The 19,997-nt window shown below is 35.5% G+C and overlaps 1 protein-coding gene across 8 annotated transcripts in view; it reads right to left on the bottom strand.

Moving 5' to 3' along the window:
• The window catches only part of HERC1 (HECT and RLD domain containing E3 ubiquitin protein ligase family member 1), a 210,859-nt gene that overhangs the window by 104,502 nt on the left and 86,360 nt on the right, over positions 1-19,997 (bottom strand). For all 8 annotated transcript variants that reach the window (XM_069596206.1, XM_069596212.1, XM_069596209.1 and 5 more), the window contains exons 15-24: positions 18,653-18,805; positions 18,396-18,528; positions 16,586-16,777; positions 13,748-13,969; positions 11,486-11,659; positions 8,006-8,120; positions 7,801-7,921; positions 5,909-6,080; positions 2,949-3,261; positions 2,411-2,531 (exon numbers count right to left, since the gene is read on the bottom strand). In XM_069596206.1, coding sequence (XP_069452307.1) covers positions 2,411-2,531; positions 2,949-3,261; positions 5,909-6,080; positions 7,801-7,921; positions 8,006-8,120; positions 11,486-11,659; positions 13,748-13,969; positions 16,586-16,777; positions 18,396-18,528; positions 18,653-18,805 — 1,716 coding nt within the window. The remainder of the gene's footprint in view (positions 1-2,410; positions 2,532-2,948; positions 3,262-5,908; positions 6,081-7,800; positions 7,922-8,005; positions 8,121-11,485; positions 11,660-13,747; positions 13,970-16,585; positions 16,778-18,395; positions 18,529-18,652; positions 18,806-19,997) is intronic.

Genomic DNA, 19,997 nt, shown 5'->3' with positions numbered 1-19,997 from the left:
TGACATAAAGCACAGCAAGAGCCTCTTTGACCCACCTCCCAGAGTAAATGGAAATAAAACAAAAATAAACAAATGGGACCTAATTAAACTTAAAAGCTTTTGCATAGCAAAGGAAACTATAAATAAGATGAAAAGACAATCTTCATAATAAGAGAAAATAACTGCAAACAAAGCAACTGACAAAGGATTGATCTCCAAAATATTCAAGCAGCTCATGCAGTTCAATATCAGAAAAGCAAATAACCCAATAAAAAACAGGGAGAAGATCTAAACAGACATTTCTCCAAAGGAGATATACAAATGGTCAACAAACACTTGAAAAGATGCTCAACATCACTCCTTATTAAAGAAATGCCAACCAAAACTACAGTAAAGTATCACCTCACACTGGTCAGAATGGCCATCATCAAAAAATAAATGTTGGAGAGGATGTGGAGAAAATGGAACCCTAGTACTGTTGGTGGGAATGTAAACTGATACAGCCACTATGGAGAATAATATGGAGATTCCTTTAAAAACTAGGAATAAATCTACCATATGACCCAGCAAACCCACTACTGGACATATACCCTGAGAAAACCACAATTCAAAAAGACACATGTACCCCAGTGTTCACTGCAGCACTATTCACAATGGTGAGGACATGGAAGCAACCTAGATGTCCATCGACAGATGAATAGATAAAGATATGGTACATGTATACAGTGGAATATTACTCAGCCATAGAAAGGAACAAATTTGAGTCAGTTGAACTGAGGTGGATGAACCTACAGCCTGTTAGACAGAGTGAAGTAAATCAGATAGTGAAAAATAAATATCATATATTAATGCATATATATGGACCTAGAAAAATGGTACTGATGTACCTATTTGTAGGGCAGGAATAGAGATGCAGATCTAAAGAATGAACTTGTAGGCACAGCGGGGGAAAGAGGGGGTAGAATGAATTGAAAGAGCAGCATTGGAATATATACATCACCAAGTATAAAACAGATAGCTAGTGGCAAGTTACTATGTAACACAGGGAACTCAGCCTGTGTTTTGTGCTCTGTGAAGACCTAGAGGGATAGGATAGAAGGGTGGGGAGGGAAGGAAGCTCAAGAGAGAAGGGAAATATATATATATATATATGTATTTATGGCTAATTCACATTGTTGTAAGGCAGAAACCAACACAACACTGTTAAGCAATTATCCTCCGAAAAAATATAAGTTGAAAAAAAAAAGCTCTTCAGCAGTAGAATCAGGGTCAGTAGCCAAGTCTAAAACAGTAGTCAAGTCTAACACATTACCACATACACAATAGGCACTACTATCCTCATATCACATAATGGGACACTAAGACCCAGAGAGGTAAAGTAGCACATACAGATTCACATAAAAGGCAGAGGAATAGTCAAAATGAAAATCTAGCTATCAACTCCAAGCCCAAAGCTACTCAAATAGAAGCTATCAGACTGTTCTCATTCTATAATTTATTTAACCCATCACACTACAGCACACATTACTTCCTACTTCTTATATAGATCAGCATCTCATTTCTTTGATTTTTACCTTAAATGCCTGCAATCCAGATCCTGAGGCTTTTTTGATAGGTAACTGAGAGCTACTGAAAGATTTTAAGTAGAGGAGATAAAAACAGATTTGTATTTCAGGAATATTATTCTAGTGAAATGTTGAAGACGGGCATAAGACAAGAGAGAGGGAAACCAGTTTGAAGGTTTTGTACTATGCCAGGCAGAAGAGAAGAAAAATTTGAGACACAACAGTGGCAGGAAGGATGGACAGGACATATTAGAAAGGTATCAGGAGTAAAATTTTCAAGGTCGGACTTATTGGACTGTGGGGAGTGAGGAGGACCAGGAATTAAGAAAAATTAGAGGCAAGGATGTGGAGAAGGCAATGGCAACCCACTCCAGTATTCTTGCCTGGAGAACCCCAGGGACGGGGAAGCCTGGTGGGCTGCAGTCTATGGGGTCGCACAGAGTCGGATACGACTGAAGCGACTTAGCAGCAGCAGCAGCAGCAGCAGCAGAGGCAAGCATGAACTTAGGTTTCCAGCCTGGGGAGTTAATACTAAGACAGTGGATGGGAAAGAACAGGTTTGGGAGAAAAACAAGTTTATTTTTGGATAGGTTAAGATTGTGGTCACCTGACATGTTCAGGTAGAATGTCCATCAGGGAGTGAGATACACGAACTTGGAGTTAAGGAAGAAGTCAGGGCTAAAGAAAGTAATCTGAGAGTCACTAACATACAGGTGATAAATACCTATGCAATAAACTTATCTCATTTCTCTTCAAAGTTCTTTTGAAAAAAAACTTTTTTGTCTAAAACAAATGTATATTACTTACTCTAACCAAAGTCTTATGTACTTATACAAAAATCCTTTACTGAATCTAGGTATACCTACCAGTGCGTAACCCTCTTCATCTGATTCAGGCTGAGACAAATCAGATTCACTCCTCGATTTGATCAGTCTATAATTTGGACTTGCGTGGACTAGCCGGCTCTCTGCAGTAAGACTTTCACTCCTGTCTCACATGCACAAAGAAAAGTTTTTCGATTTGGGACTGTTAGTGAACATAAAATTGAATGGAACTAGCAGCATAGAGATAAAACATACACACAGTAAGGAGTAATTATGACTGATGATGGAAAATCCTGGCTCTCAGTTAGGTCTAAGCACAAAGTCTTCTTAATCAATTACGGAGATATGCAAATATTTTCATATGTTTCTCAACTACTGTTGCTTATATGTATGAAAAACTGTGCTGTCTCATTTAATCAGAAATTCATACTCCAGGTTGAACTAGGATCACTCTATACATTAAATTCATCTGTCAATTTGTATTTCCTCCTCCATGTCTGTGTTAACTTCAGAATAAATCATTTCAATGCATACAGAAACAAAGGGAGAAGAAATGTTTTAAGTTTCTACTCAGTCCCACCTGGTCATAAGTCCACCCCCTTCAGAGGTACTTGTGGAAGGCTGTTGCAACTGTCCTTCTTCCCTTCGCTTCTGAAGCTCCTCGATCACAGGACTTACTCCTAATATTAACAGGGCACATCGATGGATCACGGAGTTGCAGGCAGCAGTGTACACATCCTGACCCTCAGGAAGGTCTGTGCTCACCCTTCGCTCTTGCTGAGCCTGAGGAGGTGGATCATCAGCTCGAGCCCCAGACCCTGCCCCACTGTTCATTCTATCTCGATCTCGGCTACGAGCTACTTCACGGGCTGAGAGGAAACACTGAAAGATTTCTGTAACATGCAACACAAAAACAAGGTCTTAACACATGGGGAGAGAAGAGCAAAGAAAATAACAATAAAAATAGTCAAAAAGTTTGGACCAAAAACTTACTGAAAGAGGGAAAATTATTTTTTAGACATTAAATACAGCATCTAAGTAAAAATTTTACCAAAAATATATGTATAATACTAAACTTATAAAAGTTACAATAGGAAATACTCATGCCTTTATAGAATTTAGATTTGGTTGATTCTACTTCTACTCTTATGAGTTTGATCAGTAGTTTGCAAATTGTGATTCCAGAAGAGCAGCATCAACATCATCCAGGCACTTGTTAGAAATTCTGTGCCTCACTCAGACTGTCTAAACCAGAAGCTCTAGGCATGGAGCCAGCAATGTGTTTGAACAAGCCCTCCAGCTGATTTTGAAGGCCATTATAGTTTGAGAACCACTGGGTTAGATAAAAATAACTGCCCATTTCTGAAATGTTCACAACCTTGGTTTGAAAATTGTCAGATTACAAGAGAAAAAGACGAAGTTTAAGTTGCATTAATTAAAATGAAAAGCTCCTTTCCCCCTTCCAAAGTCCATATAATTCCTAACATCTACACGTTGTTGTATTTTGAACATATTAAATAAGCACAACCATTAAAGGTCTTTGCTGAAACAGAATTGGATTCTACTAAATGTCCATCTAACGCCAGCCCTCCCCAATTTACAAGTGTAAAAAGTCAATGGGTTTAACAAGGTTCTGATGCAGTGGTAGATATTTCACAAGAGGAAAAGAATATTTTGTTCAAATTTGAGTGAAGGTCGTATTTTTAACAGAGAAACCAGGCAAAAAAGTTAGTAAAATACTAGGGTCATCTATTAATATGCAAGTGGCGGTAGTGGTGGTTTAGTCACTAAGTAATGTCTGAGTCTTGCCACCCCAAGGACTGGAGCCTGTCAGACTCCTCTGTCCATGGGTTTTCCCAGGCAAGAGGTTTGCTATTTCCTTCTCCAAATATGGAAATACAAACTTTAAAACAGATCTGTATATTTCAAGGTATTATGATAATATGTTCATTATGCTATTGAAAGTCCCTTATTTCTAAGAAAAACAAACCAATGAACTAACAGTCCAGAGCTGGAAACCAGTTAAAGTAATTAAGAGAATTGTCACTGGAATTCTGGGCAGACTTGGTTCTAATTTCAGCTGCTACTACTTGTGGCCCTAGGCACATAATTTTCCCTCCTTAAACCTGAGTTTGTCCATCTTTAGAACAAGGTAATACTAGAAATCATCTGATAAGACTGAGAGGATTATGAATTAATCTATGCGAAGCATTTGACCCAAAGGCCAGCATATAACTGATGCTTAAAAATGGCATTTAGTTTAAAAATTATTATACTCTGGTTAACTATAATGCTTTATTATACAGTAATTGAAGGTTATATTTTGTTACTGTGCTTTTCCCCTTTAGTGTTTGCTTTCAGGAATTTCTAAACTAAACCTTCAGTTCAGTTTAGTTCAGTTCAGTCGCTCAGTCGTGTCCAACTTTGCGACCCCATGAATCGCAGCACGCCAGGCCTCCCTGTCCATCACCAACTCCTAGAGTTCACTCAAACTTACGTCCAACCTTAAGTTCATCCAAAAATGTTCCCTTAGCCTAGGTTTTAAAACTATAACTATCCTCTGGGAATTCCCCGGTGGTCCAGTGGTTAGGACTCAGCACCACTCTCACTGCCAGGACCCAGATTCAATCCCTGGCCACGTGGTAAGGCACCCCTCAAAACTATATTGTATATAATTATAATTATCTTCCTATTCTTCATATCTAAGTCCTTCTTCTCCATTTGGACCTTATATTTTTTCTTGTTTTAATAGACTTTGGCCTTGTTTTGAGCCATCTCAAAATCATTTTTAGAAATATGCAAAACATAAATAAACTGGTAACAAATTAAGTGTCAAACTGAAGCATATAGACATCTCAATACCAAATGCACAGATGGCCATAATGTTTTAGGCTACAAAACTGAATATACACTTTAACTTGACATAGCCAAATCACTCAAAAGATACTAACAAATATTTAAAAGTTTGGGGGTTTCTCTTTAAACATTTAAATGATTACATTTTAAAACTATCTGTAGCCTTATAATATAAAAGCATATGAAATGTCATTCACCAGCCAATAAATAATATTCTCATGTAGTATTCTCAACCAATAATATTGTCTCATGCTTTCTACTGAAAACAGCAGTAGAGTCAGTGGGTGAAGTTTATAATTTAAAAAGTTCTGCATATGGTCTCTCTCTTCCTCACCACTTAGAAGTCAGTCAGGCAAATGGACAATTTGGTACCCCTAGAGAACATACTCTGAATCCTATTCAATCACTCATGGGCATCACTTCATGAATGAAACTCAGTGGAACAGGTACTATTTCCAAAAGCCTGCAAATAGAGTTTTTCAGCCCCAAACCCCCAATCCAATAGCTTGAATGGAACTAACACAGTTTTAAGAGATGAAACGTCAGCTAACCAGATCATCAAGAGAAAGTAGGATCCTTTTAGAAAAACTGTAAAGAAATGTTTGCCTCTCTCTTCTGCAGTCAGTTTCCCTACCAAAAAGAATGCGACAGTGTGTATCTGTAAAGCAAGAAGGGTGTACTCACTGCCAGCTGTCATCACTTCGTGTTCTCGTTCTTCTTCCTCATCCTCTGGCTCTGGATGTCCTTCTTCCCGATCTCGCTCAGCCTGTTCCTCCATTTCAGCTTCTTCATCAATGGTCCGGGTAAATGAATGCTCCTGAGGATCAACATCTGCGGAGTCTTGGTTTTCCGAGATCTTAAAGAAATAAAAAATAAAATAAAATAAAGGCTATGGGTTTTCAAAAAATAATAATAATAATAAAGAAAGAAAGTGATCTCAAAATAAAACAAAAGAATCAGAGCTACACTAAATATATATATTTTAATTTTGAAAAAATCATTAAAACCTTGATTTTTTATCATAGAAAACAAGTTAACAGCAATAACAACTTATGAATTTTACAACAAAAATACAAAAGATATACTGGATAAATCGGAAGAGATTAGAAAGAATGTATAGAGACATCTCACTAAGCTCTCTTCCTCAACATTTTGATTGTTCTGCTATAAACTACTAAATTAAAATGACCTGAGTATGACAATTAGCATAAAAGGTAATTAAAGAACATGAAATTTAATTCTATTCAGTCTCTCTCAAGTTGTATATGTTATTGCTACTCTGTATAAATGTTTAATAACTCTAATTTAAAACAAAACAGTGCTTTTTAACCTTGTATTGGTGAAAATATTTAAGTTATACTCTCTTAGCAAATTTCAGTTATATAAACATATTATTTTAAAATTATTTTCTCACTTGGCCCTTGAAGAAACCAAAAGCTAGAAATCTGATAAGGACAATGTTATTCCCCATGGTGGTTATGATACCTAGTAGTCATCTAAAGAAAAGAGTCCTTATTACAGATGTGATTTGGGATACTGAGCAGTCAGTCAGACTCGCACAAAACATAAGTCATGTATCCTCACAATACGTTAACTTTCAAATGTGAGCTTCAACAAAATGGCTGATTAACACATTTCATGAGCTTTCAAGGTCACTCACAAATAATCAGATCCACAAATATTAAATCAGTGCATGCTAAAAGAATACTATAATACAAATGCAGAGATAAAGTTTGATTTTTAAAATCTAAGATCTATATAATGGATTGCAAAGCATCTTATGTATGAAGCTTCAAAAAAGTTTCAAAGAAATTTATATGTATAATTATAATATAATTATGTATCAGGCTATACTCATAATTATAGGATCATGTTATCAGAATTATCAAGCACTTCAAAAATTATTTCAATTTTGTTGTAAGAATTACTTCTAGAACATCCTTAATAGAAGTTTTTAATCTTTACCTCCAATGGTAGGCAACTCTTAATCATTAGAAGGCTTTTTTCCTTACATTCATTCTTCACTCAGTTCTTACCCTTTGGTCCTACCTGTGTCCTCTGGAACAACAGGGAACATGTTTACTTCCTCTCCTACATAAAGCCCTTTAAGTATCTTTAAGGCAGCTAACATGAGACTCCCCTTTGTTTTCATTTTCTAATCTAAACATTTTTGACATTTTCCAGTTCTTGTAAAAGATGATTTACCAATCTAAGGAAGTTTAATATCCCTCATAAGTTATGGCACCCCAAATCAAATAGGATAATTCAAATGTGGTCTGATCAATGTAAAATAAAGGAATAATATTTCATATGATTTGGACAATTCAATTTATTACCTATATGGCCTAAGAATATATAAACTCTCTCAGGAGCCATATCACACTTGATAAATAAGTGGTTAAATAAATCTCAATTTTCTACTTATCCAATTTGTTTCACTAGAAAAAGAACTACTCAACATTTATTGAACATCTGCAATAACTAAGGCACATTTTTTCCCCTTTCATAAACCAACATGAAGCTATCTCTTATAGCTTGCAGAAAAATAAGAGAAATTAACTGATTTCCAACTTTACCCATCTGTCTCTTGATGATGATCTGGTCTGAATAAGTTCAAGGTTCTTGCAAGCAAGTAAACGACTTCGAACTTTGTACACACAACGGTATACTTCTGATAAGCTTTTACCAGGTTGATATCTAAATAAAGAACCAAAATAGAAAAGTTAATTTCTAATATCATGAGAGCAAATATTTGTCTGAGGATAGTTTTAAGTTACTTGCCGGCTTTCTCCACATGCTTGACTGAGTAAATTTGTATGTTTCAGAAGAGCTGCAAGAACAAATCTAGACACAGTGTCCAAGAGTGACTCATTACTCAAAGTTGCACTGTCCCAATCTGAAAAATAAATGATACACTGACATTTCAGAAAAAAACAGTTTAGAGGTCATTTTAATAGCTTTAGTAACCTAACACCTGAATTTTATTATTTTTCTAAGCAATTATTTAGCAAATGAACCTACTACATCCCACATACTGTGCCAGGAGTACAGTAGTAAATAAAACTAAGTCCTGGATCTCACAGAGCATATATTCCAGTTGGGGGGCATGTGTGTGCTTAGTCACTCAGTCGTGTCCAGTTCTTTGCGACACTATGAACTGTAGCCCATCAGGCTCCTCTGTCCATGGGGATCCTCCAGGCAAGAATACTGAAGTGGGCTGCCATGCCCTTCTCCAGGGGATTTTCCCAACCCAGGGATTGAAGCCAAGTCTCCTGCATTGCAGGAGTATTCTTTACTGTCTGAGCCACCAAGAAGCCAAGAAGGGCATAAGGAGACAGTAAATAAAAACATCAATATGACAGATAAGTGCTATGGAGAAAATTAAAGCATGGTAAACAGAACAGGGAATACTGTACTGGGTAACTTTACTATTTTTTATAGATTGGTTTGAGAAGGTCTCGGATATGGCTACAATCAAGCAGAGAGATCTAGATGACGTAGAGAAGAAGCCATACAGAAACAGCATCCTTTCAAAAAAACTACGCCAACGCTCCGAGGTGAGTTAGAGGCGGCCAATGCAGTCAGAGCAAAATATGGGTGCACAAGAGTAGTAGGAGACATCAGAAAGCTGTCTGAGACCAGATCACATAGGGCATTGCACACCATTTCAAGTCCTCTTGGTTTTACTCTGAGGAAAATTGGAAGGATCATTAGAAAATTTTGAAGAGATATGAGATGATATGATCTGTGTTTTAAAAGGCTCACTCTAACTGCTGAGTACAGAATTTACTATAGGAACAGCAACAGCAGAAGCAATTATTACAGTAATTCAGGTAAGAAATTATGGTGGCTCAGACCAAAGTAGTAGCAGTGGGGGTAGAAAGAAGAGGTCAGATTTCTTATGTATTTTGAAGAGAGAGTTGAAAAAATTTGTTGATGGATCAGATGTGAATGTAAGAGAAGTCAATGATGACTATAATATATTTAGAATGCAACTGGCTTTTACCAAGAGAAGAACAGCCCTTTGGGAGGATGGATATCTGTAATCAGCTGTCTGTTTCTGAATAGTACCTTTAAGTTATCCTAGTAGAGATATTGAGTAAACTAGTCAAGTGTGTATATATCTGGTATTTGAAGTTACTGAAGTATCAATAGACACTATGAGTACATGTAAATTTAGGTGGGTAAGAAATAAAACAACATTTGGACAGAAATGAGTACATGCAATTGAAAACCCAAATCACAGCATTAGATGATGAGAACTAGTGAGCTGCTTTCTTTAATTCCATGTTAGCACACTGGTACTGTAAAAATGCAATACATTCAGTAGATTCCAAATGGGGATATGGGAGGTTTACTGTCTACTCCACTCCCAGAATGTCTGCTAGACTCTGTTAATTTGACAGATTTACCATGCTATTTAAAAACAAAACCAAGCAAAAAACACCTTTGGAAAATATTAAGTCCAAAGTTATCTTCACTTGTTCTTAATTCCTTTTTAAAACTCCTATCTTAAAAGAAAAATTTTAAAGATTGACTTTCCAGTCCTTTCTGGATGCTTAGGTAAAAATTTAAGTTCAGACTTACCTATTTTACAGGTTAAAAAATGAATATAAACACGTCAGATTTTAAGAAAATCTTACAGCTAGAGAACCTTAAAATAACAGTTTGTATTACATACAAAATTCTCCACATTCGGTTTTTGAGAGATCATCTGTTCCAAGGGATTGCTTGCTAGTCTGAAAATTGCTATAACTTAAAACCAAACAAGATCTTATTTCAAGTAGGCTAATATTCAATTTAAAAGCCAACTAAAGTGACATCCTTTTCAGTGTCTCAAATTTAGCAGGGACCATCCTCCTTTGCAATGTTTAAAAGGTTCTTTTAAAATACCTTCATTAAAGTTACAGTCATTCCATACCAAGCTCTACAAAATGTTTCTACTATTCAGGTATAAAGTCTAGGCTATATACCTAGACTTTGTGTAGATATACGGTGTACTAGCAAATGAACAATGGAGAGATAGAGTTTTTATTCCTCTTATGTTTATATTGTTTTTTAAAGTGCTCACTGCAAAGTAACAAGTGACAACATGATATAAAAGAATACCTAACTGCACATTCCAAGAAAATGATGAAATTAGAGAATATCAGAAAATATAATTTAGAAAACAAGCTGTTTCTCCTCCACTAGCATACTTTTCTACCACTGGTGAAAGTCAACATAAAAGAATGAGTAAATAATAAATGACAGACTGCATGAGATTCACATTTCAAACATATCATCTCACTGATGTTTTAAAGATCTAAATGATACTTATCTCATTTTTATATATAAAGTATTATAAAAGGTGAACATGTATTTACTTTTACCATTTTTATCACAGAAGGAAGAAAATCCAAAGAAATGGGGAATTGCAGATCAAAGAAACAACAACATGGAGAAAGGTAACTAGGTACGTATTCTGAAAAATCCAAGACACTGCTAAAGGGGAAAAGCATGGTGGACTTCTCTGGCGGTCCAGTGGTAAAGGTTCCTTGCTTCCAATGCAAGTGGCTCAGGTCTGATCCCTGGTTGGGGAACTAAGATCCCACATGCTATGTGGTACAGCCAAGAAAATTTAAAAAAAGAAAATATTTTTAAAGGGGAGGGGAAGCAAGGGAGCTGAAAGGAAGTCAGGTATATCCTTTAAAAACTTGTACATAAAACAACTATATTAATCAGTTAATCAACAGAAACTGAAATACCACTATACACTTTCATTATACTTTACTGCTGTACTTAATAATATACCTCATTTCAAACTGATATCTTCAACAGCACTCTAAAAAAGTAAAGTAGTTTACAGAAGAGGAAAATGACCAGACCCAGAGCTCAAGACATCTACATACACATCATTTCAGTTCTTGACCAGGGCTTGCAAAGGGAAGAGATTCATTAAACAAACTCTTATATTAGATCCATTTATACCACATGGAATCCTTCAGTGAAATGCTACCTCTGGATTTATTATTCTTTATAAAAACCTCAATTTTCCCACACTGGATTGTCTTCAAACAGGATATATGTACATAAAAATACACAGGGTAGTTTCCACAAAAAGGAATAAGAAACTTTTTAAAATGCTAATTGTAAAATTCCTTTTTCTATAAAAAAGTAATACTGCTATTCCTGTGATTTTCTATTTATATATATTACACATATATTAGTTGGTATTATGAGCTGTCTACATATTTATCCCCTTTATCCTCTTTACTTTACCTTTACTAATAGCATAATCCTGCATGCTGATCCAAAGGCTTCGAGCAGGCTCTTTTGAACAACCCAAGGCCAAGTCTACAAAGACAGCAATTTCAGGCCGCAATTTATAATCAAAAGGCTTCTGTTCCTCATTTCCCGAAAGAGCTACTTCTAATAGGCAACTCATACATTTATCTAAAAAAAAAAAAAAATTACACAAGTTATCAATTCCAAGCCTCATAAATTTTGGCGCTACAAATAAAATCTCACCATATTTACTTAATGAGTGTGAAATGATATATTTCAAACCATTTTAAGCAGATGCTATAGAGGTAGTCTTTTAATGCTTCTCAGTATGCCTTTCTTGGTGCGACTACATGTAACAACATTCCAAGGAGTTCTGGCATTTTGGTAGGCAGGGCCCTACATGTGCAGCACAGTCTTATGTGACAAAGAACTTTCTTGTTCAAAATGGGTTGATATTCTTACTGAGAAACATGGAATCACTGGGAAAGAGACTAGCCAAGATTTGTTTTTCTTTTTGTAGACTTAAGAGAAAATAATCACTTAAGGATAATTTAAGAGAGATCAACCATATTGATACTTATATAAATAATTTCTCAACTGACATTTATATTTGTTCAGGTGGTTCCTAACTTTTCAATGAGACATTTGGCATTAAGAATTCATTTTCCATTTAAAAAACAAAACATTTCACTAAATGATAGATTCCCAGGCTAACACTCAAAGTCAATTTAATTTAACCCATGATATAACTGAATTATCATTCATTTTTATAAAGACAAGATCCATTTCCTAATATAAAGACTTCCCTAGTGGCTCAGTGGTAAATAATCTGCCTGTGATGAAGGAGACCTGGGTTTGATCCCTGGGTCAGGAAGATCCCCTGGGGAAGGGAATGGCAACCCATTCCAGTATTCTTGCCTGGAGAATTCCATTGACAGAGAGGCCTGGTGGGCTATAGTCTATGGGGTTGCAAAGAGTTGGACATGACTGAGTGATTAACATTGCTATATTTCCTAATATAACAAGTATTTAAACATAAAATGTAACATTTTAACAGTTATATAACTTTATAATTTAAAAACTGAAAAATAACATTAAAACTGAAATAGATTTTATTCATATCAAAAGCCAGATAAGTGAGTAAAGTAGACAGAAATATGAGGAGGGTAGAGATAATGATACTTTTGCCCTCAGGAAGACATTTGTGACTATCACAAAGTTAAACATTGATAGCATTGGAACCATATTTATGATGTTAATTGCCCCTTGGAAAAAAACATGATTTTACTTTTCTTTTATACAAATGTTCCTAAGTATCAATGGAATCACTTTCTGATTCATAAATGAAACAATGAATATATACTCCTAGCTGGAAAAGGAGGAAAGTCTTCAAAATCCCTCACTCGCACTCTCCAATCCCAAAGCAGAATCTCCACAATTTTTGTCTTGGTTTCTACTTTTTGTTTTTCCTCTTCAAATTCTCTTAGATTGAGATTTCTTTTAGATTTTGCTTCTTGGACATTCTCTGAGTCTCCTTCTCTTACCAGAGAAATAATAAATTTAAAATCTAACAAGACCATATAGGCTATCTAATCTAACTCATTTCAAGGATTAAAATTAGAGGCCAGAGAGATTGAAGGACCAATCATAGATAAAACAACTACACCATCTGTTCAGGACCTGAACAAATCTTCATTTTCAGACAGTCTGAGAGCTAGCCTACTAGCAAAGTAGACAAATGGGAGATGAGGCAAGAAAGGAAACTCCAAAGGTACCATAAATGAGGAGGAAAAAAATAGTCATACAAGGTAGTATCAGCACCAAAGCATGACAGGCTGGGAATAGAAGGGATTGGTCCTCACAACTGAAAGGTGTTTATGACCTGAGCCCTGGTAAGTCATGGTTATTAACTGTCTCTGAAGCAGTTTCATAAGCTCCAAGCCCAAGAACACAAGTAAATCAAGCATTTACTCAGTTTTATGAGTCAGACGATTTGCTTAAAATGAGTGATAAGTAATAACAGAGTAGAACCAGACCTGTACTTCTCTAATTCAGGGGGCACTTTTCACTATACAATGCCGCAGGATTTAACTTTTTCTGAGGGCTCCAAGTTACAGTCTCGGATCCCCTACCCTGCAAATGCTGCATTTGTTTTCTATCGGTTCTCTATTCAGCAAACCCATAATAAGAGAAATCTCAAAGGAGGTATAAACACAAATGTATTTTACTCATAAATGCGGCAGAGAAGCACATTACCTAACTGAGGGGTGTCCATTTCTACACCATCACTAAAAAGTGGTGTTTTCATCCAATATGCAGTGTCCTGTTCCTCTGGAGACACAGGTGAACCCTGAAGCATGCCACCAAGACATCGCCCAATAAGAAGAGCAATTGTTCTTTCCAGATCCACAAGCCACACCCAGGACTGGGCTGGCTGAGGCAATGGCACGCCAGCAGGGTCGATCAGTTCTGGCCCTCCTGAAAACAAAATCATTAGTAATGTATCTGGTATTCAAGATTCTCAAACTTTTTCATTTCTATTTCTATTGCACTACAAGAAGATATTGAAGCAAAAAAATTTTATAATGAAAACAAAAACTGTAACACTTTCTGTATATATACTCTTTACCAAGCTAATTTAAAATATATTCAGATAAGTCTGTCATATAAAAATTGGCTTTGTAAAGTTACCAATTTTAAGATAAACACTGAAACAGCACATGGCAGAATTATCCCCCACTGATTCTATCCAGATCAAATTTCAACCTTAACAATGAGTAACTGAGGTAGCTTATCCCTCCAAAATCAAAACAAGAGTTGATCTAGGGGACTTCTCTGGTGGTCCAGTGGTTAAAATTCTGTGCTTCCCAAGCAGAGGGCCGAGGTTTGATCCCTGGTCGGGGACCTAAGATCCCACATGCCGCACGGTGCGGCCTAAAACAAAACAGAAAGAACTGATCTTGTAAAATGACACTTAGTATTACTTAATGCTTTTAAGACCTGAATTCAGAAGTGCCCTGTACTAAGATCCAGATCCATGCTTTCTTTTTGTACATTTATTTTTTAAAGTTCTTCATTTAAAAAGTAAAACTAGTTAGCCATAAAGATAAGAATAGATATCAATGAAATCATAAACAAAAAACATAAGAGATCAACAAATTAAAATAACTGGTTATTTGAAAACACTAATAAAATGCATAAACCTCTAAGAAAAAATGATGGCATAAATTTTCAAATTAAAAATAAAAAAGAGGATAGAACCACAAACACACTAGAGACTTTTTAAAACCATGAGTGAATATTATGAACAACTTTGTACTGATAAATTTGAAAACCAACAAAATGACATTTTCTGAAAAAATATCAATGTCTGAAATGAATTTGAAAAGAAACAAAAAGCTGTAAGAGAACAACCACTAAAAAGGGAAAATTAATCACCAAAAATATATCTATTAAAAAACACTAGGGCCAGAGAGTTTCTACAGTCTTTCAAACCTTCAAGAAGAGATAACTTCTAAATTAGACAAATTTTAAAGAAAAGAGGGAAAAAAGAAAAATTCCAAATTGATGTTATGTGGTTAGTGTAACCTGTGGTAGTAAAAAATGACACAAAGGATAGTGTGAAAAAGGAAAATTACAGAAAAAATCAGTTATGAACACTGATGCAAAATCCAAAATAAAATGACACCTCACCGAAGAAAAATAGAGTAATAAGTCTTAGAAAATTCTGAGATGCTTTAGAAAAACAAGAGTAAACCTGGAATGGCTCCATATAAAGTCTAATCAATATCCTGAAACAGCTGTAACCTTAACATTTGACTTCATCTAAATCCAGTTGACACAGAACAATGGGGTGTAAGATGGGCCCTCAAAGTATTCTGTTCAAAGTAGTCTTTCCAGGAGAAGAAACCAAAGTTTAAAGAAGCTATAAGTGACTTGCCCAAGTCACTTATACACCCAAGTTCAAACAGAGCCAATACTAAAATCTAAATCTTTTAATGCCTTAGTCCAGGATTCTTTCCATTAAACGTGATCGCACTTAAACTTGAAAAGTTTTTAAGATTTCAGTAATGAAACTCCTTTGATAACCTTAGGATAGACTTCAATAGAAAAATACATTGCTATTTTCTAGACATAATATTTTAAGTTATCTTCAATGGAATAAAATAACCAGAATATTATAAATTAAGAGTGAATTCACACATTATACCTAAAATCAAGATGCTATTTTCTGGGCTACCCTGGTGGTCCAGTGGTTAAGAATTCACCTTAAAATGCAGGAGACACTGGTTTGATCCCTGGTTCAGGAAGATCCCCTATTTGCACACCACAACTACTGAGCCTGTGCTCTGGAGCCCAGGGCCACCAGGGCCACAACTACTGAGCCCACATGCCTGAACTACTGAAGCCAGCATGCCATGGAGCCCACACTCCAAAGAGAAGACTAAACACCACAACTGGAAAGTACTCTCTGCAAATAGAGAAAGCCTGTGTGCAGCAACTAAGACCCGGTGTAGACAAAAAAAAAAAAATTTTTTTTAATTTTAAATGCTATTTTCTGTAAAGTATCTAAAAAGAAAAACACAGAAAGATAGGTTCCCAATTTCTATCTTTTACAATCAATCAGTTACCTATGTATCAAGCCAAAATACGAAATACTGTACTGTCAAATAGAGATTTAAAACTAAAAATCTTTGCATTTAAGAAATAAAACTTAAATCAATCCATTGATTGTAAAATGTGTCATTATGCTGCCAACCAATTTATGAAACCAATGCTTTCCTATTATTTATTGTAAGATGAATCCAAATTAAGCCATGTCAAAATTTGAAAAAAGGCATGTTTTGAAATCAATGAAAAATACTATTCAAGTCTAATAATCAGATAAAGACTCAATTTGTGTCACTTTATATACAAGTAACTTTCTTAAATTTTCTCATCTCAGGTACCCACTTTACACTGTAAGCTCTTAGGCAGCAACTTTATCTTTTGACCACATTATACCCCAAAGTGTCAGATATGATTTGTCTGATGTGAGAAAAAGGAATAACTTTTCTCAAATGCATTATTTGCTCCTTTATTAACTGTACTTACCATGAAGAGGCCACTGTAACTCTTGGTCTTCCAAAAGAGCAGCAGCTGGCAGGAGTCTATTAAGGCAATCAAGAGGTGGTAACAAGTCGAGGAGGTAACTCAACAAAGGCCGAGCCACCGACACTGGGAGTAACAGGAGCGAGTTAACAATCTGGCAGAGCATACTGCCTGCAGCTGAGACGTATATCACATCTATGAAGGGTAAGAAATTTAACACGGATCAACTTTCAAACAAACTTAAAGAAAAAAACTAATAAATAAACCATTTTTGCCTAGAACTGGAGTACACTAATTCAATAACTCTTTGTTCAATTATTATGTAACTCTCTGGTAGCTAGGTTGGGGTCAGTATTTATTTACTTTCTGAATGCATCACAACAGACACTATGGGAAAGCACACACATCCTTGTGCCAACAAATTCAAATGATTATAGCATCTTCACTTAAAATGTATTAAGAATTTCTCATTCACAGATTTATTCTCATTTTCAGATTCACTTAAGAAGTATTTATTGAAGACTTACAACTATATACTGGGCACTATTATAGGTGAAAGGTGTATGACTGTGAATAAAGAACTAAAAATGCCTGCCCTCACAGTGCTTACATGTTAGTGAGGAAAGTCTTTTATGTTTTTTAAACCAAATGTAATTTTTTAAATTAAAATAGTGTGCTCCAAAATCACTGAAGATGGTGATCGCAGTCATGAAATTAAAAGATGCTTACTCCTTGGAAGAAAAGTTATGACCAACCTAGACAGCTTATTAAAAAGCAGACACATTGCTTTGCTGACAAAGGTCCATCTAGTCAAAGCTATGGTTTTTCCAGTAGTCATGTATGGATGTGAGAGTTGGACTATAAAGAAAGCTGGGCACCAAGGATTGATGCTTTTGAACTGTGGTGCTGGAGAAGACTCTTGAGAATCCCCTGGACTGCAAGGAGATCAAACCAGTCAATCCTGAATATTCACTGGAAGGACTGATGCTGAAGCTGAACCTCCAATACTTTGGCCACCTGATGCAACGAACTGACTCACTAGAAAAGACCCTGATGCTGGGAAAGATTGAAGGCGGGAGGAGAAGGGGATGACAGAGGATGAGATGGGGTTGGATGGCATCTGCGACTCAATGGATGTGAGTTTGAGTAAGCTCTGAGAGTTGGTGATGGACAGGGAGGCCTGGGCTGCTGAAGTCCATGGGGTCACGAAGAGTCGGACACGACTGAGTAACTGAACTGAACTGAACCCTGTCATCTTAAAATGTAAATTGTGGGAGTGGGTCTGGTAAAATTTCTACAATCTTGAGACATTCTTTTGATTTATTGTAATAACCAACTGAAAAAGTATATAACTCCTTTGCTAAGGCTAGCAAGGGGGCACTTTCTGTCCCCCTTCTGATGCCTATGTCAGAAGCTTTCTCTGTCCCTTTTTATACTTTAATAAAACTCTGCTACACACACACACACACACACACACACACACACACACAGAAAGTATTTCAAGAAGGAAAGAGAATTGCAAATGCTAAAGAAAGGTAAAGAAATGGATGAAAATCTCACTTTATGCCATTTAATATTAACCTTTTTGAGTATATGTCATCTGATTCCTTTAAATTAGGCCTCTATCACAACAATGGGCATCTTTTAAGATTAACCAGATCAATCACTGTTGCCATCACCCAAAACCCAGCTCAGGAGATTCAAAGTCATTCCTACTCCACTCAGAGGTTTCAGGCCCTCTTTGGCTTTGGAAAGGCTAAAAATTCCTGCTTTACAACCATTGATTAAATATGAAACCCAGTACCAAACACACCTCTTAATTTTTCTCCAACGCTGCCATTCCAAGGACTTTCTTTCAGCAAATTTGCAGAACGTGAATAAATATCTGTGGCATGAGGCAACAAGAGCTGAAGATGTTTATGAAGCAATGCCACACTGCTTGAGTTCTAAGGAAAAAAGTTTCTAAATTACTACATTGGAAGATTCAAGGTACAAAAATTTCATGGTTTACCCAAATATCTGAGTTTCAAGGTCCCTGAAAAATAACATAGAAAGCAGAGAATCACATACCTCACTAATGTTATTGATATGGCAAAATGCCAGCAGCTGTTTCTGCAGTGAACATAGCAGTTCATGAAGATGAGCGGGCTGACTGTTCTCTGAAGACGATGTTCCAAGTAGAAATTTATCACTGTTCTTTTCTAGCTCCCCAAATGCTTGATCCTAAAATGATACATAAATGAAGATTATATCTGAAGTGTTTCAAAGTGAAATTAATGTCCTACCATAAATAATTCTGATTTAAGAAACCACAGTCTCCTTTCATTATTAATCCTTACATCTTTGCTACTGCTATGTAGTCATTAGCTATAAGATGGTAACATTTATCATGCAATTTCAACTTGCTTTTCCATTAAAAAAAAAAGCAATAATGTTTCACCACAAAAACTTTGAAAATGCAGAAAACAAGAAAAAGGAAAACAACAATACACAAAGACAAAACGTATCAACATTTTAATGCTACTGTTTTCCCAAACTCTTTTGTAAAGGTTTTATTTTCACACACTTGAATTTCTAACAACACAATTCTCAGAAATTAATTTTATTTCTGATTATAAAAGCAATAAGTGGACTACAGAAACATAACAACTAAATACAAAGTATGATTCTGAATTTGGGGGATGGGGAAGGGTGCCATAAAGGGCACTCAATTGTATAAATTTGAGTGTGGACTATATATTATACAATATATTATACAATAGTTCTGTGTCAATGTTAAATTTTCTGAATTCAATAACTGCTCTGTTGTTATATAAGAAAGAGAATGTCCTTCTTAAGAAATGCATGCTTAAATGCTTAGGAATAGCCAGTATGATTTCTACAATTTACTTTCAAATAATGGATGGACGAAGGGCATATTTGGCTGAAGGGTAGGGGATGTTTCTTTGAACAATTCTTGTGATTCATGCATAAATTTTAAGTTATTTCAAGTTAAAAATATTTTAGAAAGAAATAGTGTAAAAAATTTAGAACATACTAAAACTGTATTTTTTTTAAAGGAAGTTTAAATCACCATTTAGCCAACCACTGTATCTAATATTTTTTCTGTATTTCTTTTCTGGTTTTCTTTGTGTCTTTTTTCATAAAATTACATATTCTATTTTTAGTCTCTTTTCTAACAGATCTATAAATATTTTTTGTATTTTCATAAACCATGTGTACATAAAATCTGAGACAAAATAGTCCACTGAGCATATATAGTTTAGATAACCATTCCCCAATTTTTAGATATTTTAGTTGTTTCCAATTTCTATTTCTTATAAATAATAATATGATAAACACCCTTATGCATAAACTATGATCTTTGTTTATAATATGCAAGAGAAAGTCTCAATATTTTAAGGCCCTGACTATA

Source organism: Ovis canadensis, chromosome 7 (assembly GCF_042477335.2).
Source record: "Ovis canadensis isolate MfBH-ARS-UI-01 breed Bighorn chromosome 7, ARS-UI_OviCan_v2, whole genome shotgun sequence".
In the NCBI taxonomy this organism is placed as follows: Eukaryota; Metazoa; Chordata; class Mammalia; order Artiodactyla; family Bovidae; genus Ovis; species Ovis canadensis.
Note: the sequence above shows the minus strand (reverse complement) of the source record. Positions and strands in the feature narration are given on the sequence as shown.